Source organism: Sparassis crispa (genome assembly GCF_003851025.1).
Source record: "Sparassis crispa DNA, contig_000000F, whole genome shotgun sequence".
NCBI lineage: Eukaryota > Fungi > Basidiomycota > Agaricomycetes > Polyporales > Sparassidaceae > Sparassis > Sparassis crispa.
Genome location: NW_020939747.1, coordinates 3,941,462 through 3,967,075, shown reverse-complemented (window position 1 = coordinate 3,967,075; position 25,614 = coordinate 3,941,462). Strand labels below are relative to the sequence as shown.

The 25,614-nt window shown below is 43.7% G+C and overlaps 9 protein-coding genes across 9 annotated transcripts; 6 read left to right on the top strand and 3 right to left on the bottom strand.

Annotated features, from left to right (window-relative positions):
* Window positions 1–2,060: 2,060 nt before the first annotated feature.
* Window positions 2,061–2,824, bottom strand: SCP_0114530 (hypothetical protein; the record flags this gene model as incomplete). The annotated part of the gene is made up of 5 exons (XM_027753676.1): window positions 2,061–2,095; window positions 2,148–2,207; window positions 2,258–2,440; window positions 2,499–2,753; window positions 2,803–2,824. The coding sequence occupies 5 exons, from the start codon at window positions 2,822–2,824 to the stop codon at window positions 2,061–2,063; spliced, it is 555 nt and encodes a 184-aa protein (XP_027609477.1).
* A 1,589-nt stretch (window positions 2,825–4,413) lies between these two features.
* Window positions 4,414–4,907, bottom strand: SCP_0114520 (hypothetical protein; the record flags this gene model as incomplete). The annotated part of the gene is made up of 3 exons (XM_027753675.1): window positions 4,414–4,528; window positions 4,597–4,684; window positions 4,736–4,907. 3 exons carry the CDS (start codon window positions 4,905–4,907, stop codon window positions 4,414–4,416), a joined length of 375 nt encoding a protein of 124 aa, XP_027609476.1.
* A 1,072-nt stretch (window positions 4,908–5,979) lies between these two features.
* SCP_0114510 (hypothetical protein) lies at window positions 5,980–6,351 on the top strand (the record flags this gene model as incomplete). The annotated part of the gene is made up of 1 exon (XM_027753674.1): window positions 5,980–6,351. The coding sequence occupies one exon, from the start codon at window positions 5,980–5,982 to the stop codon at window positions 6,349–6,351; it is 372 nt and encodes a 123-aa protein (XP_027609475.1).
* A 241-nt stretch (window positions 6,352–6,592) lies between these two features.
* SCP_0114500 (hypothetical protein) lies at window positions 6,593–6,760 on the top strand (the record flags this gene model as incomplete). The annotated part of the gene is made up of 1 exon (XM_027753673.1): window positions 6,593–6,760. One exon carries the CDS (start codon window positions 6,593–6,595, stop codon window positions 6,758–6,760), a length of 168 nt encoding a protein of 55 aa, XP_027609474.1.
* A 6,547-nt stretch (window positions 6,761–13,307) lies between these two features.
* Window positions 13,308–13,604, bottom strand: SCP_0114490 (hypothetical protein; the record flags this gene model as incomplete). The annotated part of the gene is made up of 1 exon (XM_027753672.1): window positions 13,308–13,604. One exon carries the CDS (start codon window positions 13,602–13,604, stop codon window positions 13,308–13,310), a length of 297 nt encoding a protein of 98 aa, XP_027609473.1.
* Window positions 13,605–15,091: 1,487 nt separating this feature from the next.
* Window positions 15,092–16,538, top strand: SCP_0114480 (hypothetical protein; the record flags this gene model as incomplete). Its single annotated transcript, XM_027753671.1, has 6 exons — window positions 15,092–15,248; window positions 15,304–15,679; window positions 15,738–16,174; window positions 16,234–16,393; window positions 16,456–16,462; window positions 16,512–16,538. 6 exons carry the CDS (start codon window positions 15,092–15,094, stop codon window positions 16,536–16,538), a joined length of 1,164 nt encoding a protein of 387 aa, XP_027609472.1.
* A 2,779-nt stretch (window positions 16,539–19,317) lies between these two features.
* Window positions 19,318–19,512, top strand: SCP_0114470 (hypothetical protein; the record flags this gene model as incomplete). Its single annotated transcript, XM_027753670.1, has 1 exon — window positions 19,318–19,512. One exon carries the CDS (start codon window positions 19,318–19,320, stop codon window positions 19,510–19,512), a length of 195 nt encoding a protein of 64 aa, XP_027609471.1.
* A 2,364-nt stretch (window positions 19,513–21,876) lies between these two features.
* On the top strand, window positions 21,877–23,822 carry SCP_0114460 (hypothetical protein; the record flags this gene model as incomplete). The annotated part of the gene is made up of 17 exons (XM_027753669.1): window positions 21,877–21,908; window positions 21,963–22,025; window positions 22,076–22,126; window positions 22,174–22,260; window positions 22,312–22,392; window positions 22,443–22,505; window positions 22,562–22,603; window positions 22,653–22,712; window positions 22,764–22,868; window positions 22,924–22,998; window positions 23,052–23,153; window positions 23,209–23,298; window positions 23,344–23,403; window positions 23,462–23,506; window positions 23,562–23,598; window positions 23,661–23,665; window positions 23,714–23,822. 17 exons carry the CDS (start codon window positions 21,877–21,879, stop codon window positions 23,820–23,822), a joined length of 1,107 nt encoding a protein of 368 aa, XP_027609470.1.
* A 404-nt stretch (window positions 23,823–24,226) lies between these two features.
* Window positions 24,227–24,769, top strand: SCP_0114450 (hypothetical protein; the record flags this gene model as incomplete). Its single annotated transcript, XM_027753668.1, has 3 exons — window positions 24,227–24,275; window positions 24,332–24,492; window positions 24,548–24,769. 3 exons carry the CDS (start codon window positions 24,227–24,229, stop codon window positions 24,767–24,769), a joined length of 432 nt encoding a protein of 143 aa, XP_027609469.1.
* Between the last annotated feature and the right edge of the window lie 845 nt (window positions 24,770–25,614).

Below are 25,614 nucleotides of genomic sequence, written 5' to 3'. Positions count from 1 at the left end.
CTTGGTTGGAAGCCTGGAATATAATTTCGATTTAATTGTCTGGCTCAGAGGAAATAAGTGAGAACAGTGAATACAGGGACACACCGGACAATCCAGAGGTCTATATTCACCTACATTATCCCCAAAACATGGGAAGAAGGTCAAATCTACAATTCATGCTCAGATAAATGCTGTAAAGAGAGTTTGGGGTCAGGAAGAGAAGGACAGCTAGGAGGATGAAGAACTCACCTAAATGGACAAATGAGGGCTTAATCTGCTGCTATTCCAATGTACAATGATGGGTAAAGAAGCTGTTCTCAAGTGCAGCTGCCAGTTGAGACCCCAGAATATTATCTGTGACTATTACATTCTGTATATATTGACTTGACCACTACAAAGTATCTACAACGGTCATGATTTTCTACTTGCTACCCTATCTACTCGCTGGAACTTACAGAGCAAATGTTCTGTCATAATTGGATCAAATCCAATAAGTCTCTTCTGTTCAACAGTGAGATGAGCGTCCAAAAATGAGTATGCCATCTTAAATGCCTCTTCAACTTCTTCCACACTAGATCCTGCAGATGTCAATGAACAAAGAGATAGACCAGCAATAGCACCCTTCTCCACATGAGCAACTACCTTGGCCATCTCATCAACATCTGGCATTCTGACCTTGCCTGCATAGCAAAGATCAGCTGCCAAGAGCAGACAGATTAAACCGCCCATCTGGGGTAGAATCTTCTTGCAATCAGTTCGCATAGACCTAGTTGCCCAGGTGTAAAATTGGGTGAAGCCAATCTGGCCATCTTTACCCTCCGTCTCCAAAAATCTGTGAAAATATTCCTCCGCGATGAAGTAGTTGTGGGTGCGCTTTGGATCACGACCACTAATACAGGAACTGTATGCAGTCTTGTCGCAGAGATAGCCTTTGCGAATATTGCCAGATGAATCACGAGGACAAGAGAGAAGCATCTCCTCCCACACTGCTTCTGTGGAAAAATAGGTTGGCTTCTCTTGAACAACGGGACAACCAAAGGTGATTCCACAGAATATACAAGCACTTGCAAATGCACCATGCTTGTCGATATTGTCTGAGTGAAGCGGTCCATCAAGTCCACTGACACGTGACTTGCTTGGTGCACACTCGTGGAAGGGAAGACACTTGTCAAGCTGTTGGAGTACAAGCGATTGGATTCTAGTGGAAGGAAATGCTGTTGTAGAATCCACCAGAGGAATCAGCTCCAACACAAAGTCAAGAAGGCTTTGGAGTCCCTGGTGAGTTGGAATCTGAGAGGTGGATGCAGTTCCAGAAGGAATGGAAGTCGCTGCTGGTGTAGGGGCAGTGGGTTTACCACCAGGGTATGAAATGAGCTCCAGGGCCTTCTTCATCAAATCTCCTATGTCTTCCAACAAAGAATGTTCCTTGGACTCCAGGCTAGCAAGTGGCAGGCTGGAGAGCTTGTCAAAGATTGTATCCAGCATATTAGGGTGTAGGGAGTGTGGACGCAATCCTTTGAAAGAAGGACCCAAGACCTTCACCTTGATTTCAGAATATATGCACCATACGCCTTGAAGGAGTAAAACATTCTCAGAATGAAATGTCTGTATGATCCGAGTCACGAAGACACCTCGCATCATTGAGGTATCATTTGGATAACCAAGCCAACTGTGTAGGACTGAGTGCAGTGTGCTGAGAACACGAGTCTCCAGCTCATCACCATTAAGAGCATTGGTAACAGGCAGCTTCCAAGGTTGAATCGACTTTGGAAGACCAGGAAGATAAGTCGAGGGATTTAGTGTGTCACTGGAGCGGCGAGAAATCTCGAAGTGCTGGTAGATCTTGATAGTAAGAGAGGTAAACCAATCGGATGAGGTTACAAGTTTCCTTGCATGAAGAGATTCAAAGAGTTCCTGACAACGCTGGAGACAGATGATGTTCAGCCAATGTCAGGCAACACCATTAGACAGCATGATCTGCTTCTACGCAAGAATGTTCTCCAATGAGATGGCTTTGCCTTTGATAGAGAGAACCTCCATTGACTCCCATATTTGAATTCTGAATGAGATGCCTTGATGTTTCACTTTTTGAAGAGTGAGAGCACCGTCGCATGAACTGTAAACAAATAAGCAAAATAACATTATATTAATCCAGTCAAAAGACGCACCAGTGTCATCAGTGTCTGAATCATTTTCGCTTTCTGTCACTTGGTCACTGTTTATTTGGTCTACTGCAAGCATAAGTTGAATGAAGAATAAACAAATACATTAAACATACCTTGCTCTCCCTCTTCTACAGATTCATCAGAAACATAGAAAGATGCCAAGACTTTGTGTAAAGGTTGTTTCTTCTTTCGAGTCTGAGGTGTCTGTTCAGTGTTCCTGGGCTCTTGATCATAGTTGTCTTCATCATCGTCATCCTTGTCAGGCTCATAGCCATCAGAAACATGCTGCTCGATGTCTGAGTGGAATATAAATTTAGTATTGTATACAAGGTGTTCAGATATATAAACACTAACGAGACGATACACCCGACTTTCCACCAAGGCGACTGCTACGCCTTACGCCCTTCTGTGCACCAGACAAATCTACATCCATTCCATCATCACCATTATTATGGCCACCACCAACGAGGCCCAAGTATTCTTGCTTGTTGTCTGTGTCCGAGGATTCATGTCTAGTGGCCAAACACTTGCTGCAACGCTTAGTCTTGGTCGATAAATCGATTGTCCGAGTACGCCCGATAGTTTTCAGCATATCTTGTAACCCAACCTCTGAAAACCAGTATTAGATATAAGCAGAAACAATAAAAGTAAAGCATACCAGTTGCATAACCCTTGCACATATTCTTTGGTTGAGAAGCATCCAAATTGGGCTGTGAGTTAGTTCGAGGATGCTTCTTGGAATTTTCTATAATCACAAACAAATTAGAACGTAATGCAGAAATGAGTGATATCAATACAGACTCTTAGGTACTACAGAACAGCAATCAGTCACTAATACTTGAGTTCAAACAAAAAAAATGTACAAGGTCGACCACTTGGCTTAGCAGGCACAATGACTGCTTCAATATCACCAGTTGCTGCAGGCTCCTCATCAGAGTCAGAGTCACTACCGGCCCCTCCCTTCTTCTTTCCAGCAAGATAAGGAATAAATGCAGCTCAAGTCTTCACTAGATGGTCCCAAGACTTCACCGCATCAGCGCGAGTAGTTTCAAAAGTCTCCGAGTATGCAGTAAAACCAGGACCAAGCTCCCAAGGGCCAGGTGTAACATGTTCACCATCAACCTCCATTGAAAATGTGTCCAGGAACTTGTTAACATCCATCTTCGCCTTAAGCGTTCAAGGCACCTGACGAAGAAGAAAATGCACGTACTAGGCGATGCCTCTTGTATAAAAGCAAAAAAAGGCTTTGGGATCACTCAATGCCAAGCTGTCGGTCGCCCAGTTGGCCTCATTCGTATAGATGATGTCCGTATTGTCATAACTATACATCACTTAGCAAAACATAAAAAAAGCGGAAAATATATATATGTACTCACCGCGGGTCAATCATTTCTGACCGTAAAGTTAGCAGCTTGTGATCAGGCATAGCTGCAAGTCCAAGAAGAGCATGACCCTCCATCTGACTCTTTGAAGGGTAGTTGATAAATGCCACTCGGTAAGAATCACCCGAAGGGTCAGAAGAAGTAGGAGGAGTGCCACTATGATGACATACACCTCCAAAGCAAAGCAAAGGAATATTGCCCATTTCCACAAAGATTCCAATGTCAAATAAGCAGAAGATGCCAGAATAGTCATCAGGGCTGAGATCAGAAGCCCCAATCATAACTGTGTAAGCGCCAGGCCAGTCACCTTTATCGATGTGATTGCCCGCAAACTTTCCAAGATCTTTTTGGAAGTTGCTCTCTATGATTCTTATTAATATGCATGAACATTAAAGAAGAAAATATAAAGCACCTGCATACTCATCCTCATTTTTTGTGGACAAAATATTCAACTGCACAGTCAGATCAGCGTAGTTGTAAATATCTGAGCTGTCATCAGCCCCTAACGGTGGCAAATTCTTTACATTGGCATTGCATTTCAATGTCTCTGATACCTTTGGAGGTCCAGTCTCAAGACATTGGCAACTTTAGTAGATGCCTTCACTACAATTAATATGCTGCATGCTTTAGTATGATTAAGAACACACCTGTACAGCCCTTTTACGCATCTGCTAATGTGGTGTCAACACGTCACCATATACTTTAGCACCAGGAGAGGGAGATGCAAGGTTACGAGGCCCCTGAAAGGATTGGCCCAAGGTATAGCAACGCTTGGAAGTTGACACGTGAATGGCATTTGGATCATGTTCCCATTTGGATACCTCCAGTATAGCTATCACCAAGCTTGACAATATGATCAGCTATTCTACTCGATCTACTTTACGTTGTCACTCAAAATCACTGACCTTAACAGCCTTATCGGCTGTACGCAATTCTTTCGGGCCAAGAAGCTCATCGCAAGAGTCGATAATCGCATCGATAAGTTCCTTCCGTATCTTGTAACTGCAGATGAAATCAATCACATGAGCGTATTATCAGAAAATTAAAGGCTTACGAACCTGGGCACATACTATGCCTGAATTACATCATCTACCGGTTGTCCAGATCCCCACATATCTCTAGCAAACACAGAATCTCCAGGCTTCATCTTAACATAGCCTGATATAACAGAATCAGAAGAGCAAAGGAACAACGGAAACATTTACACACCAGCCAATCGAGCCTGCTCAGCTGTCAACCCCGGCAACTGCTGCTTCCCAGCCCAATCGAATAACTTTTCCATCACCTCTACATGCGTATCCTGGATGTATATGTACACCGTCCCAACTCCAGGAAAGGGGTTCTTGGGATGGTCGTTCACCACAAAGAGGTGAGGATGCATCTTGTGTCAGTTAGAAATGTTCACAAGTTCACCGGGGTGCACAAGTGGACCAGTAATAGGGTCTATAATCCTCAGCTGGGTCAAAGACTGCAGCAGTGAAGTGAAACAATAGCAACTCACCGAGAGAAGATATTGTTGGTGCTAGCGTTCTGCAGTGGTGGAATTTAAGGTTAGTATTCCATGGAATCAGAAGCATAATGTCAAGATTGGCTCACCAGATGTAAAGAAGCAAAGAAGCACTGTACAGGACCGATAGAAGGCCAATATCAATTGAGGTTCAGGAGGGAAAGACTTTGTGTCGAGTTTGTGAGTGTGGGCGCCACGAGAGGTAGCGGAGACTGTGGATGAGCGGACAACGAAAAAAGTGTCGATGTCATCCAGAAAATCGAGTGCATCAACACTTTTTTCATTCTCAGCGCCCTGGTGGCTGAGAAAGTTACTGTATTGGGTGAAATATTTGAGCGGAGCTCGAATCTGATGTGACTGGGAAAGCGTCTGTCAACTGCGCGGAATCTTCTAAGTCCCTACACGGGGCTCCTCCTCCTTGAGTCCCTCGGTCCTCCTCCTCCCCACACCACCAACCAGAGGATGTCCCAAGCAAGAGGACACGCTAGAGGTCTCGGACGACACCCCCGCATGGTAGTTCGCACCATCTCATTGCTCTACCTACTGACCTTCTTCCCAACCTCCCTCGCGCCTCCACCACCTGGCATGATGGAATGCAAAGTGTGCCCAGCAAGAGGGCATGCCGGATGCTGTGAATGTAGCCCCCACTTCAAGAGCAGGGGCCACATTCGTCGTCATCATGTGACGCGGGGCCCGACTTCCTCCCTCCTCTTCGACCTCCCTCGCACACCTGCCGCCCTCGACATTCCAACGGAGGCCATGCCATGCAAGAGGGCATGCCAGACAATATGAACGATGCCCCCGCTTCAAGAGCGGGGGCCACGTTCGTCCTCATTATCGCGCGATGCACTGCCCCATCTCCTCCCTCCTCTCCTCCCTCCCTCGCGTGATCGCTGCCCACAACCTCCGAACAGAGTCCTGCAAGAGGACATGGAGGACGACACCGATGACACCCCCACTTCAAGAGCGGGGGCCACATTCGTCCTCATCATCGCACGACGCACGGCCCCACCTCCTCCCTCCTCTCCTCCCTCCCTCACACGATCGCCGCCCACAACCTCCGAACGGAGGCCATGCCCTGCAAGAGGGCACACCAGACGACACGAATGACACCCCCGCATCAAGAGCGGGGGTGACACGTGGCATCATCCACAGTGACCTCCCCCACCTCCCTCGCATGCTTGCCGCCCTCCACCCTGCAACGGATGCCATGCCCTGCAAGAGGGCACACCAAGTGACACGAATGACACCCCCGCTGCAAGAGCGAGGGCGACGTTCGTTGTCGTCATTGTGCGACGCGCAGCATCACCCACAGTGACCTCCCTCACCTCCCTTGCATGCCCGCCGCCCTCCACCCTGCAACGGACACTATGCCCTGCAAGAGGGCACTCCGGGCGACACGAACGACACCCCCGCTGCAAGAGCGGGGGCGACGTTCGTCGTCGTCATTGTGCGACGTGCAGCATCACCCACAGTGACCTCCCTCACCTCCCTTGCATGCCCACCGCCCTCCACCCTGCAACGGACGCCATGCCCTGCAAGAGGGCACTCCGGGTGACATGAATGACACCCCCGCTGCAAGAGTGGGGGCGACATTCATCCTCCTCGTCTCTCGCGTGTCTGGCACCCTCGACCATGCAACGAGCACCGTGCCCCGCAAGAGGGACGACAATGACAATGCCCTCGCTTCAAGAGCGGGGGCATTTGTCCTCGTCCTTGTCATCTGACATGCGGCCCCAACGGGCCACCTCCTCCTCTCTCGCACGTCCAGCACCCTCGACTGTGCAATGAGCACCATACCCCGCAAGACAGGGTGCAGGATGACAATAACAATGCCCCCGCTTCAAGAGCGGGGGTGTTCGTCATCCGATGTGCAGCCCCAACGGGCCACCACCACCACCTTCTCTCTCATGCGTCCAGCACCCTCGACCGTGCAATGAGCACTGTGCCCTGCAAGAGGGGGATACATAAGCTATATTAACGAGTGGCAGATCTGTAGCACTCCTTAGCACCATGCAGCCTGTTTGCGGATTGTTAATATAGCTAATGTGATTTTTCCAGATTAGTACCATCACCTTTCCGACCTCCATTATGCATCCATGGCCCTTCTTGTGATTCATCCTATTTTGTACGGTACAGTAGCTTATCTAAGCAGATCGCAGGATATGTATATGATAGCATATCTGTACTCCTTGTTTATTAGGGCTTCAGTGTTCACTCCTCAATTTTGACACTTCACAGACAATGGACACCATGCCCAGCAGTAGGGCACACAGGACAACATGGACAACACCTCTCCATCAAGTCCAGGGGTCTGGTACGTCCTTCTCATTGTTCAATGCATACTGTCACTAATCCCCAGGTGACTTGATTAATTTTACTCTACAAGACCATCCCTCTTTCAGAGACAAGAGTTGTGCAATGACTTGGCTGATTTTGCTCCACAAGACCGTCTCTCTTTTAAGGATGAGTGTTGTGCAACACATGACTTGGCCGATTTTTTTGTAATGATATTCATTCAGTAGCATCACATGTATATCATGCTATTGATACTGAGACTGTGATACTCTACATCTGTGGAGTCACAGGGTCCGATATGTCTAATCTGGACGTAGATGATCCTATGGCCTCTATCGAAGATTCTACACAGCGTCGCTTTCCATGGTCATCCTCCTCCTCCATATCTGCATCAGAATCAGAATCATAGCCGATCTTACGTTTGACAGTACGAGTTGGCAACAACTGTGGATGGACAATACGCTTCACTAAAACCTGGTTGAAATCCTATGGTATGTTGACTTCAGTTATGGTGATCTGCATCTTGAAATAGCATACCACTCACCGATTGTACCCTTCGATTCAGTACACAAATTGATCTCAACTTGTGCAAGAATCAATACTTCCCTTTAGATATAGGCACCGCACAGAAGGACACCTGCAGTTCAACCATATGACCTATTTGAATTGCAGCAGGTTGTATTGGGAGTGTACGACTAGATAGGTCATCAGCGTTATATATGTTGATGTCATTTCATTCCTCACCTTTTGCCGTGCTCATTTAGAGCACTCCTTTCATAATAAAGCACCTTGTTGTCAGTCATATGAATGTAACCTTCCATCTGGTTTTTCAAGATTCCAAATGGGTCAGTCTCAATACCGAATTCTATCGCCTCCTCTCTCACAGCATCCTTGGGCGAAGAGAAGTATCGGTTGGAGAAGTCGAGGAGTACTTCATTCTGGATGCGTCGGGGTGTCCAGGGTGTAAGTGTTGCTCCATTCACCCTCTCCGACATGAGCTGATGAAGGTTGATTATAGCTTTAATACCATTGTCAAAGGACTTTGCACCAAGCCCTGCAAGTGATATAGATTGTTTTGCAGAGATAATATGTGTCAGCAGTCTAGTCGTTTTTGTTGGTGAGAAAGAACTTCTGAAATTCTAATTAGACTCACTGATTGTGTCGAGTTACGGGTGGTAGCATCCTCTTCCATACATATCCCTGGATGTAAAGAACCATCTCATCACGTATATTTGCAGTCATCGGATTGTAGGGCCACGTAAAATCAACACATTCACCCACACGAGGACTGAATGTTTCGGTGCATATCCTAGGGCGTTCAGGCTAGAGGTGGTAAGTAACATCAGCTCTAAGTCACTTTATAGCTTCGCTGACACTCATTACTTACATCCGCCATAAATACGAACTGCTGGCTTTCTCTGTCTTCCTTCGACCGACTTGCCATCATTGCAATCAAAAACTCACCTATAAGACACGTCAGTGGTACTTTTCAGATGACAAGCAATTAACTGATGATATTGTTCTCGCTTTTCCAGCATAAGTTGGATAGCCATCCTGTTACAGTGTCGTTTGAGACGGTTCAAGGTTGATATTTGATGTGCGTCTTTAGTATACGAAGATTTACCTCATAACCATCTAGGCGTTAGGACGTCCACGGAAGTGTGTTCTAGACACAGTTCACATCAGATTCGTCCTATCGTTCGTGCCTCACAACCGTGGAATTCTTTTTTTTGCATCCTGATTTCCATCATAGTTAATTGGAGCTATCGCATGGCTGAGCAGATCGGTAAGGTTCAACTTAGTAAGGTTCTAAACATCCTTACATCATACTGTAACTGCCATCTCTGACAAGTTGGCATTAAAGTTTAAACTAGATGGTACATTCAGCTGTATGCGTATATTCTGATAGGCATTGGCCGTATAGCTAACATCAGGTAACATTATCAACTAGATTGGATCTGATTACGATTCCTGAGGTACGAAGGAATCATTCTTTATGGGATAGGGCTTCCGCCAAAATCCTGAGGGACAGATGAAATGGCCCCTATGCGTGAGAACGACTTTTCAATACAAATTTGTATGCATGGGCTGCACCTAGTCCTGGGTTAGGTCTAGGGTTTAAATACAAATTTTGTAGTGCCTGTTGTTACTGTACTACAGCTTGCATACAGTCGGTCTTTCAAAGTGATTGTAGTAGAAATCAATGCGACTTGCACAAATAATCTACAACAACAGTGCCACATTTCCTCCTCTCCATCGTTGCAGAACTATTCATGTCTCCCATCCTAGCTCTTCTGGTTAATTGTCAGTAGTTCATTTAATGAAACAGACAATTATGTTATTCACCTCCGAGAAGCTTAATCAATGTGTCTTGTAGCATGATCTTCCTGTATCATTCATGAGAAATTGACTTTGGCTTTAGTTTCTTTGCCTCCATATCTCTAGGTTTCTGCTTAGTATAAGTCATATTCATACTATTGCATGCCACTTCAGGGTACCCTTCCGACCTAGCTCTTAGCTTCAACATAATCTATATTGTGTAGTGGCTAAGAGCATCTCAGGTGTCAGACAAACCATGGTACCAATACATGTCCCAGGGCATTATATGGGATTACCCAGGGCAAAGGCAGGGCAAAGGCTGGTCCAATGGCACAATTATCATATGGGATGTCCTATAGTACTAGGGCATTGATATTTATATCCCAGTATTACTGGTTGTCCCATGGTGCCAGGGGTACATAGGGATGTCCCACTATTAGTAAAAGATGTATTTTCAGGCTATTGTATGGTAGTTTTTTTATACTTTATTCCACTATCATATTATCTAAGCCTTAATTATAAAAACAGTGACTATAGTAATATAAACAAGCACTTTATTTGCATATTATATAAGGTGGGATCTCCCATGTTAAGGACATCCTAAGATGTTATTTTAAGATTTACAGATATTTAGTCTCTTCTTTAGCCTGAAGTTTCTATTTAACTACTATAATTATCTAGAGATTTATACTAACAGTTGAATTAGTAAGGTTTAAAAGTGACAGGTCCTTACATGGGATATCCCATCACATAAAGGGACATCCCATAATGCAAAGGTGTCATTCAGTGAATGCATTTCTGAGTGTAACTTGACTGAAGTCTTAGGTCAAATGCCTTTCTTTTTTCATTCAAATACAGTATATGATAGGAGACATGACAAGAATATATCTCCTTTGCTAGTATATTAGTAGACTGAGTTGTTTTATTTCTTGAGACACTTGGTGAAAGTTGTAGTATAGCTATGATGCATACTATATGCCAAAGATTATATCATGTTAGTCTGAACATTATGTCAGAAAATGTAAAATTGATTTTAAAACACGAGAATAAACATTGTTGTTTGACCTGTCTTAGTTGTTATATGAGGTAATGAAGTTGTTGTACATGCTACCAATAGTAATATAGTCTTTATAACATTATAAATGTATACACAATACTTGATATGGGATATCCTGCTTTCTATAAATATTTCACCATATATAAAATGCAAATAAGACACTTATTTACAGTATTCTAGTCACTGTTTTTATAATTAAAGCTTATACAATATGATTGTAGGACAAAGTATTAAAAACTACCATACAATAGCCTGAAAATACATCTTTTACTAATAGTGGGACATCCCTATGTACCCCTGGCACCATGGGACAACCAGTAATACTGGGATATAAATATCAATGCCCTAGTACTATAGGACATCCCATATGATAACTGTGCCATTGGACCAGCCTTTGCCCTGCCTTTGCCCTGAGTAATCCCATATAATGCCCTGGGACATGTATTAGTACCATGGTCTGTCTGACACCTGAGAGGCTCTTAGCCACTACACAATATAGATTATGTTGAAGCTAAGAGCTAGGTCAGAAGGGTACCCTGAAGTGTGCATGCACTCACAATACAATCTCAACACATTGTCTTCTATTTCTCTGGTCTACAGTCCACATTGAAGTACTTGTATTCCTCTGCCCATTCTCAATCGACTGAAATCCTTCTTTGATTGTCAGCTCTCCATCAATTTCGAGTCTTCTTCCATATATATGTCATTTATCTGAGTCATCCATCTCCCAATATCAGAACATCTCGTACTCATTCAGCTCTCCATGACAAAAGTATAACTCGCGTAAGGTCGGTAGTTCTCTGAACCATATCGTGATAGTAGTCTCTTCGTGTTGCGACATCACATCGAAGTATTGCTGTCCACTGTCAATTCCAGTGAGTTCCACAGGTGGTGTGAAGGCGAGCATCAGTGTGTCGAGATGAAATGTATGCAGGCAAGGTAGGCGGGCAAGAAGCTGTAAAAAATTGAATTAATACCATGGCATTTCTTTTCTCTGTATGCCATTTAGTTGCAGAATTCTTAGACTGGATAAAATGCTTACTTGCACTCATGCCAACAAAAAGTCCTCATTATGATATAGATGGAGTTGCTTGAGTGTACTTCTCTTATCCTTCCACCATGCAGTTATGCGTTTGAGCTGGTTTGTGCACACCTGATAGCTGATAGTGTACTTTAAGCTTGTCAAGGAGGTTATAAGGGGTATAGCTGCCTTGGCCAATATTTGTATTTGCAGTACATTGTAGTCGAGGCATTGCCGTAGATCCAATTCAGAAATGTTCAGAAATGTCAGGTGGTTTTTGTTTGGGTTATTGCTGAGATAGCATTTGCAGAAGGACTTCTCATACTTGATAATTGCTCGAAAGAGAGCAATAAGCTGATCCTCTATATCGATAATGATTGTCATTAGAGAAAAGGGAGGAATGACTGTAGCATCGAGCCAACATTTGCTCGTGAGTCGCAGCTTTTGCTGCCACATCCTGACCTCTGTCTTCTTTGCCTCTGTCTCAGCCTCCTTGACTGTAAGAACCTTCTCTATGTTGCAGGTCAAGTGTGATCAGTCCAATATGACCTTCTTGCATATTAGAATGCTGACTTCATTTGGAAGGGTTGGAATAATTTGATCTGGAGGTGCTGACATGGGATTTAAAAACATATAGTTCTCTGTGAAACAATAGTTTACACATGTTAGATTACAAATCATTACGGGACTGGTACGCTAAATATGTCAGAATCGTATGGGGGATTGTGCGCTAGCTCTACGACCTCGTTCACCACGAAAAGATCTTATATATGTTCATTTAGCATCTGTTTATATTATATGCCACAATGGTATTCTTACCAACTTCCTTGGGGAGACGCTTGTGATACAGTGCATTGAGATTGATTCTTGTGTTGCCGACTTCAGCAATAAACTTGAAATATTGTCCAGTGATAACTTTCTCCTTCTACAAATATGTGAATATCTGGATGAATGCTCAAGAGACAACTAAACAAACATTTTCATCTTTCTCAAGATTTAATATCATTCGTGTTGTATCTGGTGCAGTGACGATGGCAATGTTCTGACTCACCTGTGTAATATAAGCTCGTATTATTATATCTGAGTAGAGTAAAGCTTACTGCATTTATCATACAGGTGAGCTTGACCTTTCTTCCCTCAGGATATAGGTGAGCATAAAGGCGGAGGATTGTTCCATTAATGCGAGGCGTAAAATGGTCTGAGTTCATGATGATTGTGTTTTTCACATCAAGCAATGACTCCACCTCCTTATAATATGTCTAAAATATAATTTTGTAATATTTGTAATGTGCTCCTAGGAGAAAATTATTTTAAGCATTATTCACGCTTCTACTTGTGTATCCTAGCCTGTGACTGGTTAATGCTCACTGTAATGCATCTTTGAGTTGTAGTTTGATTGTACTATATATATTCAATGTGTTATGTCATGTTCTGTATCATAGTAGTCGCACATTACATATTATTTAAATATATAAATTTGTAAGCTGTTTGTTTTTTTGGGGGCAAAAGGCGACAGGTTATATTTTCTATACTATGGTCAAATAGTCTACACTGTACAAATAGCATTGTAACTGATGTTTCAACTGGCTGTGTCCATTGGGCTGTGTCCATTGGTAGGTGTCACATCGGGCGACGATGCCGGGCACCCTGCGCGTTGGACGGCAGAGGACGGGGGAGAGCCGGGGGAAGGCCAGGAGGAGGTGGTGGGTGTCGCGTCCCGTCGAGCGACAATGAGGACAAACGAAGCCCCCGTGTTCGATGCGGGGGCTTCATTCAGGTGTTCTCGCATGTCCTCGTGCTGGGCATCCTGCATGTCAGACAGCAGAGGACAGGGGAGAGCTGGGGGAAGGCCAGGAGGAGGTGGTGGGTGTCGCATCCCGTCCCATGAAAATGATGAATGGAGCCCCCGCGTTTGACGCGGGGGCTTCGTTCAGGTGTTCTGGCACTTTCCCGTGCTGAGCGTGTCGTCCGTTCCAATGCAGAGGGCGGAGGTGAGCCGGGGGAAGGCCAGTGGGAGCTGGTGGGTGTCGTGTCACGTCGCGCGATGACGATGACGAACGGATCCTCCACGCTTGATGCGGGTGTGTCGTTCGTGTTTTTCGGAGCGTCCTGTTGTTCAGCACAGTGGGGGGTCGACGGTCGAGGGCGAGCGAGGGAGGATGAAGCAGATAATATGAAGGACTTGAAGACTTGCAAACCAGACCGTGCCGGTAGCATCGCGGGCTGAGTCCGAAAATATTAACCCAATGGAGGTTGGCTGAGTCTCAACCTACGGCTAAGTTTAGATATCTTGTCAATGGACCTCGCCCATCGACAAGATATCTAAACTCACCATGTGTTGAGACTCCGCTGGTGGCTGTGAGTTTCTTGCCGAGTGGTGGCCATCCTCTGTGCATCGACTCTCTTTGCTCCTGTCCATACAAAGTCTTGCTGCTGGTCTTCTTGTCTTGATACTTCCTACTTGCTTCTGTGGCAACCACCTGAAGACTTTGGAAGTTCCTTCTACTCAATATTGTGAGTGCTAGCTTGACTTGAACTTACTGGTTTTCTTACAGCTTGCAGATACAAATGGCGGAGAATTTACCTGTGCCAAACCCTCCTGGGGAGTTGTTTCCTATTAGAAACTGACACCCTCTCCTTGGGCAGATGTATATAGTTCGAAATCACCCCCTTGCACCTTTCCTGGATGGCCGAACCTTTGTGTATCTTCAAGATACTCGACCAGAAGCAATGCAAAAGTTATGGGATCACTGTAGGGATACTCCACTTCCAGAGGGAAAGGAAGAGGAGGCCGATAATGCTGGTGAGTTGATATTTCCTATACATTTATATCGTATTCAGACCGCCTTCAAGGTTTCTTTTGTTTGCAAGAGGGCGATACGGTGTTTGCTAGAGATATGTTTGGGAGCGGGAGGATGGAGGATGATGTTATACAGTATTGGTGGTCTCCTAAGTGAGTACTCTTCTGAATATGAACTTGAACATTTAGAATTGATGATATTGTAGAGATCGACTTCCCTTGGAATAAAGATTACAGATGCACGTGACTTGGGTCTTGGATTGTGTGAGCTTCGGACCGCATCCAAGCCAGAATTGGTGGATGGATCTTGGACGGGTGGTGTTACATGGGAAAGGGATACTCAGGCAAAGCCTATCAGTGGCTCTGCTCGTTGCTACACTCTGGGGCAGTCATACGAGAGTCAGAAGAATCTTAGCGCTCCTGTGCCAGGTGCTAAGATATTTGAAGAGTGTGTAAATGAACATCAGAAGATGCGTAAGACTATAATTCAGGTGTTAACAGTTTTTTTATTTTGTCTGAGTCATTTGTTCATATTAGATTCATAGGCTTCTTCTCACCTTGCAATGAGCACATTCAAGCATGCTCCTCCTCATCTCAAGCAGGCATTGAAGTGTCAAGCTGATGTTACGAACTTGCCACCGCTTGGTCATAGTGGTAACTATGCATTTCCGACGCAGCAGATTAATATATCTGCAACAAAGCCTTCTAACACGTTGGCCGGTGCGTTGTATACTATTGAGTTTTCTATTGTTATTTATTTACATTTCGCTTGTAGTCGCACATTTCAAAGGAGACCTAGGCAAGTTTGCTGGCAAGCATATAGATCATCAAGATGCCCCTGGAGGGGTTACTTGCATGCATAGTCATTCTGACCTGGATGAAGATGATCATCCCGGACTTTTCTATCTTCCCGAGATTGGTGCTTATATGATTATGAGAGGCATGATTTCAGTTTGCTTCTCTGGTCTACACTTTCATGGTGGCACTCCTCCTACTTCACCTTCTGATCGTGAACCATCACCTTATTCCTATCGTATGGTTGTGGTCAACTATCCACCAAGCGCTCTGATCAATGCAGATGGTTTGGTCAGTTTTACGTCTATGCCCAATGGTGCTTTACTGTCTCTTCGTCCAGAGATGACGGATCCCATGTGAGTTTTCCTTTTATTGTTATGTCTGAACTCAGTTAATATTGCCATTTGTTTGAAGCTACAATAATCCTTCTGCCTTTACATTTAGCAATCACGGCAATTGGGGCACAGATGGACTTGCTCTCACAGAACATCGTGCAATGTTCAATTGGTATGCAAGAGCCATGGTTCAATTCTCTGCCTATCTCTTGCGTGGTCTACCCTCTAGTCTGGCAGCAGAGTTTTCTACTGACAAGTTTCTACAAAGCTTGACTGCAGTCATGGATGGAGAGCGAATAACTCCTGATCCTTGGGAGTTGGGACCTGGTTCTACAATATTTTCTGATGAGTTCCAGGCTACACGTGCTCAGTGCTCTGATCTATGGACTGAGCATAACAAAAAAATGTCTCACTTCATTCCATATCTTGCACGTAAAACTAATATCGTGGCCAACGATACTCAGACCGAGTCAGACTCGGATGGCGAGTTAAATATAGAACTTCATGGCAGACGTGGTATGTAGTATACTTGTCTGTATAAGATCTTAAATTGATTTTGAGCCTTGTTATTCTAGCAGACAAGAAGGGCAAGGGTAAAGGCAAGGGCAAAGGCAGGAGCAAGGGCAAGGCAAAGGGCAAAGGGAAAGGATCTGCGAGCAACAAATGGTCTGTCCAGCAACTTGCCGGTTCAGATGTGGATATGTTTGCAGAGTTGCTGGAACGTCAAAAGCGTAAGTATTTGTTGTTTTTTTTTTGTTGTCATCTCATTAATTTTGAACATAGGTCGTCGAATCCAGCACATTGGTATGTTTTCTATTCTCCTTTGTTACTATATGTATTCACCTTCCATTAGATCAAGGGCCTTATGCAACCAGTTTGAAATTGCAATGTCAGCCAGAAGTGTGCTTCACTAGGAAACATAAAAGTTCGCAGAAATCCACTTCCAGTTCTCTGCTCACAACACCCATATGAATATTGACTCTAACTCTGGTAATATGGAGGTGGATGGGGATAATGGCATGCGCAGAAGCAGTCACTTGTTGGAAAAGAAACATACTGAATGTTTGTGATTATATATATTCTATACTCTGAACATTTCACTCAATTTAAATGTCTAGACAATCTCCCTGAGCCACTTGATGGTGATGAAGGTGATGATGATTATTGTCTGGACAACAATACTGAAGACGACATACCACTCTCACACACAAAGCCTTTGAGAAGAGCCAAAGTTGCTAAGGTCGACAAGGTTTCAGCCCTTCTACATGTGTTTTATGAGGAGTCTGAAGAGCACAGTGAATCTGCTGAAGAGTTAGAAGACTCTTCTCATGTTATGCAAGGTATGAGTCTTTGCTGTATTTTGCTTTATATATTTGATTAAGAATTATTTTGCAGAGAATGAACAGCAAGACATTGAGTTAATTGAAGAGGTGTTTGCTGCAAATGATGGCGCTCCTGGTAATAACTACATATGTTTTATTTAATCAACTCTGACTTTATATGTCACACAGTGGCGCTGCAATATTTTCAGCAAAAGAACCTTAGTGCAATGAAACTCAAGCTATCACGCATTGTCACTGAGGTTGAGATGCAGATGAAGTGACAGGATCCAAAGGCATTGCAGCAAGTGGCTACATTTCTTGTGAACTTCAATAATGGTCGTCAGCGTATGAGCGCTGGGTTTGCCTTGGATCTCTCTCAGATATGGTCACCATTGAACATGCTTACCAGAAAGCTCGATATTCATGACTGGGATTTGATGCTATCTCATCAGCAGCTTATGTTATCAGCAGCAGCTGCTTGGTACTGGCTAGATGACAGTTGCATGGAGCATTGTGCCAAATTTCTTACTTTCCATGTCAATACCAGTCTTCCTCCCACAGACTGGCTATCTGCTCTGACTATGGCAGTCTATACTCATCTCTCTACTGGCGACTCTGTGGATATAAACCTGACATCGTTCATTCCAGGTCTTGACAACATGCCTTCCTATCCATTATCCACCTTCCTGACATTTAAAGGCGAAGAGTTGCAAGTCCGTACACTTCAATTAGTTTATACCATTGTATGCCAGTGGCTTTCTTATCCAAACAACACCTATCTCGCACAAGGGCTTTTGTTTATCGCCTTGTAGACACCTTTCAAACTCAACATGTGCTTCTTTTGGAAGGCATCTGGCATGCCTTCAGCTTCATCAAGAAGGCCGTTCTTAATACCCCTTCGATGCGGCACAGTTCTATTCATGTTGATATGCTGGATGGCTTTTTCAAGAAACTCCAAGAGTTGCCAATCCTGACACCTCACAGTTCTGAATATAACACGTTTAAGGACATCATTGGTGATGCAGAACATTGCATTACATCTCATCGCAAAACTAAACCTGCTCCCTCCAATCCTTCTCCCAATGTACACCCTGTCCCTATTGCATCATCTTCTACACCTTCAACCTATAGTCCAGAACTATGCCGTCTACTGAAGTTTGTCAAGGATCTTTTGTCACCATGTCTGGAGACTTCGCCTTCCTCACCTACTCGTATTCAAGCGCACATTCTCAAAGACCTGGACAAATTTTCCCTTTCTGCAAGCATGCACCTTCAAAACTCAGCGTATCTGGCCTGAATGGTCCACTGCATCCAAATAATATTAACAAGCCTGGCGGCTTTGCCAGTGTACTGTGTTGGCATGGAGTGACCTTTGGTTGCAAAGCTGTGGTTGAGAAGGAGGTCTTCTTTCCTGATCTTGAAGCCTTCCAGGCCATGTGTCGTTCTTGTCCATCAGATGATCCCAAGTTCCTTTGCAAGAAGACTGCCTATGGTTCAGCAATTGGTGGACGCGGGCCTGAGCATGCTCCTGCCTACTTTGCTGTGGAGAAGGAGTGGAAGAAGTGGTTTGACGATCCTTCTATGGTCGATGCCAATGGTCAGCTTAGATTCACCGCATTTTATCAGTGGACCCAGTCCGCGAATCTGCCACAGATGGGGCCTCTTATAGGAATGCTTTTAGCTGGAGACCTATGTCATGCTGGCAAATTTCGGATGCCTAGCGCTGAGGAGATGGGGACATTGGTGAGTGCAGTAAATAAGGGAGCAGTTTCTGGCTTGCAATATTGCTCATTGCTACCTGATACCTACTCTCGAGCGGAGGTTGTACAGGCCTTCAAAGTTGCCTACAACTTTTTGGACACCATGCTTACTGAAGAGGAGAAGGTACTCATTACCTTTAATGTAATAATGGTGGAGCATTTACTTTGTAAAATTCAACGGTCAAGTAAATATATAGACAAGTAGAGTTCAAACTCTACCAATTCCATATACAGTTGATATTGCAGCAGCAGTTGGAGGAGCATTGTAAGAACTTCTTTACCCATCATTGCACATTGAAATAGCATCAGGACAAGCCCTAGTTTGTCCTTTTAGGTAAGTTCTTCATCTTCCAATTTTCGCTTTTCATCCTCACCCAAAGCTCTCTCTAGTGCCAATATCTGAGGCTGGATGGCAGATCTGACCCTCTGCCCATGTTTATACAATATGGTAGGTCAATATTGAGTCCTAGATCATCTGGTATGCTGCTGTATTTATTCTTCTGACTTATTCGAATGTATGGATGAGTTAGACAACAGTCTGGCTGTCCAACGTAGAGCTCGAGAGATCACTCCCTTTATGAGATACTTCAAAAAGCTCAACATTGCCATCTCCGATATGGCCTGCTCTGCGGTGATCACATGCTTTGCTCAGTGGTGGAATGTAGAAGGATCTGGGATTGAGAAGATCAGACTGATAGATCAGCAGAACTGGGAGTTGGATGAGGAAGAGGCGATGGTGCGTGGTCTTCTCATCTTTGTGGATCTTAGCTGATAAATTCAATAAAATATTAACATTCTGGATACTCGTCGACCGTGGCATGATATTGAACGATTCACATTCAAGTTATCGCTCTTTCCCCAGCAACGTGTTCTTATCATCGACACTCCATTCACCATTCAGCCACTATCACTCACTCTTCCAAAGTCGGTTCGAGGTATCCAACACGCTATCAATCCAGATCGACCTGCTGTTGCACAGGAAGAAAGGACAATCACCGACTATTTATTCCAGAAACTTCCACAGCTTCGACGTTTACACATTGCTCATTCTGAGCTCAGTATATTTCATAACATCCCGGATCATGAGGGCTTCAATGGCTCTCAATTCACTGGACATTGTACGACCAATGGAATTGTCGAATATGAACAATGTGCAGTTGATGAAGACATTCAAGGTCATCAGATGGATCCAGATGAGCTGACGACTTGGGGTATGCCAGAGTATGAGTGTGACCCAGATGACAATCATTCTCCTGCAGCTTGGCCCTTTATGCAAAGTTTCTTTCCTGGGTTGGACGGATACTTCTATTGACTTACTGAGTTTCTTTCATTTTACAATGTTATCTCTGTCTCTTTTGTTGAATCATGTTGCTTACAATCTGTGATGATTTGTATATACTTGTAGGACAATTAAATAGGCTATACATTACTGAATGATGGTGAGTGAGCTATTCATGACTACGATAACCAAGCTAACGAATGTGAATTCTACTCAGAATTTGTGTCCATATTCTTCTCGCGATTCTCAGTGTCAAGATGCAAACGTTTGATGCCTCCAATCATCGAGTCATCTTCATCGTAACCTATCTTGCGCTTGACCCTTGGAATGGGCAATACAGGTGTGACCAGTGAGTTCATAATAACCTGGTTGCGATCCTGGAATATATGTACATCAGCATTCAATCTATCTGATCCATTTGATTACCTTCTTACCGACAGCACTTGACAATCCAGAATGCAGATCGATTGTAACTTGCTCAACATGAGCATGCGTCCCTTCGATGTTGGCACAGTGCAAAAGGTAACCTGAAGCTCTACCAGTTGACCTTCCTGGATGACTGACGGCTTTATGACAACAATGCTATGCATGACAGTCAGCATTTGTGTTCTTCATTTCAAATATTCACTCACCTTGTCTCTCCTGAAAGCCTGGTGATATGTTCAAAGTATTGAACAACATTGTTTGTAAGATATGTCTCATCTCGAATACGGCTTCTTAGGATGCCAAACGGATCAATGTCATTTCCAATCGGAATCTCGTTGTCGTCCTCCATGTCCCGCATAAAAGAAAGGTACCAATTGGAGAACTCTAATACAAGTTCATCATGTTCTCAGATCGGACTCCATGGGATGAGCATGCCTTTATCGAGATGTTGAGCAAACAGCTGATGAATGGCAATAACACCCTTGACCGCTTCTGCAAAGGTCGGAGAACCGAGTCCCATCAATTTCACAGACTGCGTTGCTCTGAAGAGCTTTGAAGGGAGCCTGATATCTTGTGAGCTGTATTTTTCTATGTGTAGACAATAACACTTACTGGTCATTTTGCACAATCGGTGGCAAGTCCTTTTTGCAAAGAAATCCTTGCACGTGAAGAACTGCATCCTCTGGCTCATCAATACTATTGTATGGCCATATCAGATTCAGCTGAGTCTTGCTATCTTCTTGAGTAAAGACTTGTGTTGTCACTCGAGCGTAGTCAGGCTGCAGCTTTGGTGAGCCATTCATTCATTGTTCACTGTATAAACTCTTACCTTGGCCATGTTGATCAATTGATGTGTAACATTACCACCTTGACTTCGTCCCTCAATAACTTTGGTTAACAACTGCTCTACAAATATATTGTGAGTTTTACGCAGCCTATACTTTTCTGCACTGTTTCTCATAAATTCCACAGCCATCTTGAATATACTGTAATGACAGTGCGATGCCAATATTGTTAGTTAGATGAAGAGTAAACTAAGAGGTGAATGTTTCCTTTAGTATGATAAATCCAATGCTGCAGTTCAACTTGATATCGTACGATCTAGCTGAGACAATAATAGTCTGGATGGTCTAAAACATCTGAGGTGCAGTATATTCCCTATCACATGACAATTCATTCATGCTCCAGAATTTCTTTATATAGTACATGGGCTTCCGTCGCTTTCCTACTGGCCAGTATAATACTTGAAAATAGTGGGACGATCATCCCCAACAGAATTTCCTCCCCAAAGATCTAATGTTCGAGATCATCATACAATATATTCTATTTACATCAGCCGCATTTGAATTGTATAAAGGCTAATGACCTTATGCTCCCATCGACGTTCAACCTATCCTTTATTTGAACAGGGTATCCTCTTGTCTTTTAACAATGCCTCCTCGCACCAATTCGACTCCTACCAAGTGTGTTCCACTATACTGCTGGTGTTTGTAGCCTCTTGATAGGTTTCATTCTAGGAACCATGGTCGTACTGCTGGCCAAAAGTCAATCAAGTCTGATAAGATGGTCGCTGACTCTGAGTGAGCATTCTACTTCATGCCATGATAGCAATATGATTTTATATAAACAGTGTTGAGATGGATGAGACCTCACCTGCAAAGCAGAAGATAACTGCAGTAAAGTACGTGTTTGATTTCAATGTTGTGACGTCTCTCTAATACGACTCAGGTCAACTCCCAAAGCTGTAGTGCTTATGCCTCGTAATGTGAAGGCCAAAAACATGGTGGACTATAGTGATGAGGATACAGTAACAAGGTACATGCAGCTTACATTGTTTTTGATTATATGTTCAGCCGATGATCACAGGGAGAAGGCAATCACGATGCCTCGCAAAGGTGGTAAGAACAAGCAGACCATAGACAACAGCGATGAGGATATGGCTGTGAGGTGCGTGACTCATACAACAGGTCTATTCAGAAGCTGACTATCTGCGTCAGTTCTCCTCGTAAAGCTGGTAAGTATCAGAAGGTCATTGAAAGCAGCGATGATGAAACCAATCTGTACGTCTCTCTGATACTGCTGATAGCAACTAGTTTAATCCTCTGATTTATCCAAGTGCTTCATGCGTGTCCGGTCGTACCGCTGCCAAGATCGCTAGGTAAGTATTTTGTTACTGAGACTTGAGTCGCTGTTTATAATGTGTGTAGTGCTAAGCTGAAGGACGTATTCATGGACAATGACTCCGATACCGAGCAGTCTTTGGAGAGGTACGCTGTAGTCTTTTGTCTTTCTATTCTTCAAGTTTGAGTATCTTGTAGTGATGCGGCCCTACCAATCAATGAACCCGAAATTACCGAGACTCCAAAGAAAAAGGCGAATAAGGCATTCATTCTTTTGCCAACTCCCATTAGTCCTTCGCCCAAGTTTGTAGTTCAATTTATACTGTTTTCAGACTCACTCATACATATGTTACTACAGCAAAGGAAAGGCGACTCATACACCTATCAAGCGAGTTTATGTCAGTGATTCTGACAAGGATGCACAGCCAGAACAGTATGTAACTTCAGTTTGACTATCATCTCATATTTTTATACTATTTTATTCAGATCTTCCCCTGTGAAGAAAGGTCGTAACAGGCAGAGTAAGCTTGACTCTGAAGCAGAAGCATCGACAAAGCAATCCAAGCTTGATCATTATGATGTAATGATGTATGTTGTTTTCTTATATCAGTTCGCAATACTTTAAACTCACTTTGTTACATAGCCTGCTGCGCCTTGCCATGATGAAGATGTCAGAGCAGGAGAGACAAGATTTCTGCTTGCAAGTAAAGCAATATGATCCTAGAGACCGCAAGTATGTTGCACAAGTATCTAACTGCCTATTGATTTCATTGAATAGCATCTGCTTGTCTCCAACCAAATTCGCCAGTGGATCAAAAGGCAAGACGGAGGATGTTCTGTAAATATGTTTGATTATATTGTTATATGATACATTCTAAAACCTATCTGTACCACAGCATTCATCAGCCTTCATGCTCGGACGTTCAGAAACTGTTGCCCTCGTAAGCAAACATGAATATTTTCTGGTATATTCATTGATTTTAATATCCGCCTTAGTAAAGCAATCATGAAGGATGGAAAGATGGAGATCAATGTAAGTGTCATTGTTTGTTTCGATGCATTTCTAAGGATGACCATATTTGTTTTAACTTTTAGAACGAGTACATATATCCTATACACCTCTGTGCTTTAACTTATACTGTTTCCAGAGATACTGACGAAGGAGAGGAAAATTTTGAGTACCAGGTCACATCCATAACCTTGATGGATCCGATTCTTCTCAAGGCTGATGCCTACGAGACTTTGCCTCCCTTCTGACGGTTCATCTCAGTTATATTTTACTCTTGTTTTACATTTTCTCACTCATAATATGCAGCGCCTACTATGCGATCACATATCAGCCTATCAATACACTGACATTCACTGGTGTGCTGGACGGTTTTATGGGATATCAGATGAACAAGCCGTAAGTCACTACTTCACTTTGCAGCAGATGCAATTTGTCTAATATTACATCGTAGCGCACTGATCAAGGCTCTCACCTTCGCTTTCAGTGATGGTCTGTTTGTCAATCCTGCAGGCGCAAATATAAAAAACTATCAGATGACAGGTTCTTTGGAAAGCCGGCTGGGGGCTCGTCAGCTGGCCATTACCTTTGGTGGTGTAACATTCAGCACTGTCGCTGCAACTATGGTCTTTACACCTATCAGAACAGTGTCACCATGTCCACCAGACCATCTACATTGGAGCATCCTGACTATGCGGGCAATTGTATGTCCGATAGTCTGTTTTATGTCTTCTTTCACTTTGCTTATTCTTTTTTTTAGCTGGCAGTACATCACTCAACAAGATGCTCAGCAAGGCTTCTCCAAGCAAGGCTGTCATGGGCAGGCATGGTGGCCCTTCTACCAGTGCTGATGGAAATGTGCAGCTGGCTTTATCTTACCGCAGGGGAAAGTTCCTAGCACACTTGATCATTAGGATGATGGTATGTCTGTTCTACAATATTCTCTGATCGTAACACTGATACGTCTGAGTCTTAGTTGTATATGACTGCACTGCATTCTTCCAGGGCATTGAGAGTCGCAGATAATGAGTTCTCTTTCAATTCAGTGCGTGACACCTGCCCGCGTTGGAATAATGAGGTTCCTCTTGGTTCTTTTGTTGCTGTCCTGTTCAGCCCTAGCCAGTACAAAACCAAGCTGGGGACAGACTCGGTGTCGCTCAATCTGATGGCGGTCTGTATTTTGTTGAAGAAGGACTAATTGCATGGCGCTGTCTTCTCAAATACCTGGTCATTACAATTGTCTGATGCTTGTATCTTGAATATTATGAGCATACTTTGCATCATAGTTTGTTGATATGCATAAGAAATATTGAGACCTCTGACTTGAAAGTTTGTTACGTGAATGCTGTAGTCTGATCACGTGCTCTGTTGTGTTCATTATGTCATATTTTTTGGCCACGTCGCAACATCTCTTGTATCAACCACCACCATGCTTGCCTATCGAATTTGTCTGAGGTTGCTAATAGCAGCCTTTTTGTGCTTTCAGCTCATGCTAGCTGGCCTTCTTGTGTCACAGTTAACTATAAACTGTGATTCCAATGTAAGCAAACTATATTGTTGGCGATTAAGAACTGTGATACCTGAGAAAATTATGTTGATTGAAGAAGATACGTCTTTTGAACATGTTGCTAGGGTGCTGGCAGACACACTCTCAGAAATTTCTGTGCGGCTAAACCGCAGGGTACAGGCAGACACCCTCCCAAAAAGATCTATGCAATTTAATCACAATGTACTTGCAAACACCCTCTCAGAAAATTCAGTGTCGCTACACCACAGAGTATTGGCAGACAGCCTTTCAAAAAGACTAACACAGTTTGATTTTAAGGCATATTATATATATGTCCTGTCAATAAAATCTAATTATGCAACCAATTCTGTGACCTCTATCATATGTAATTGCACGTATTCTGTTCTCATCAGATCTTGCTTCGGCCGTTTCTTCGCAAACATGACTTTCGCGTTTTTCTTCATGAAACTGGTAACTCTATACAGTCAGGGCCTCAGACTCAACACAAATCTTTACACCTTATATTTCATACATCA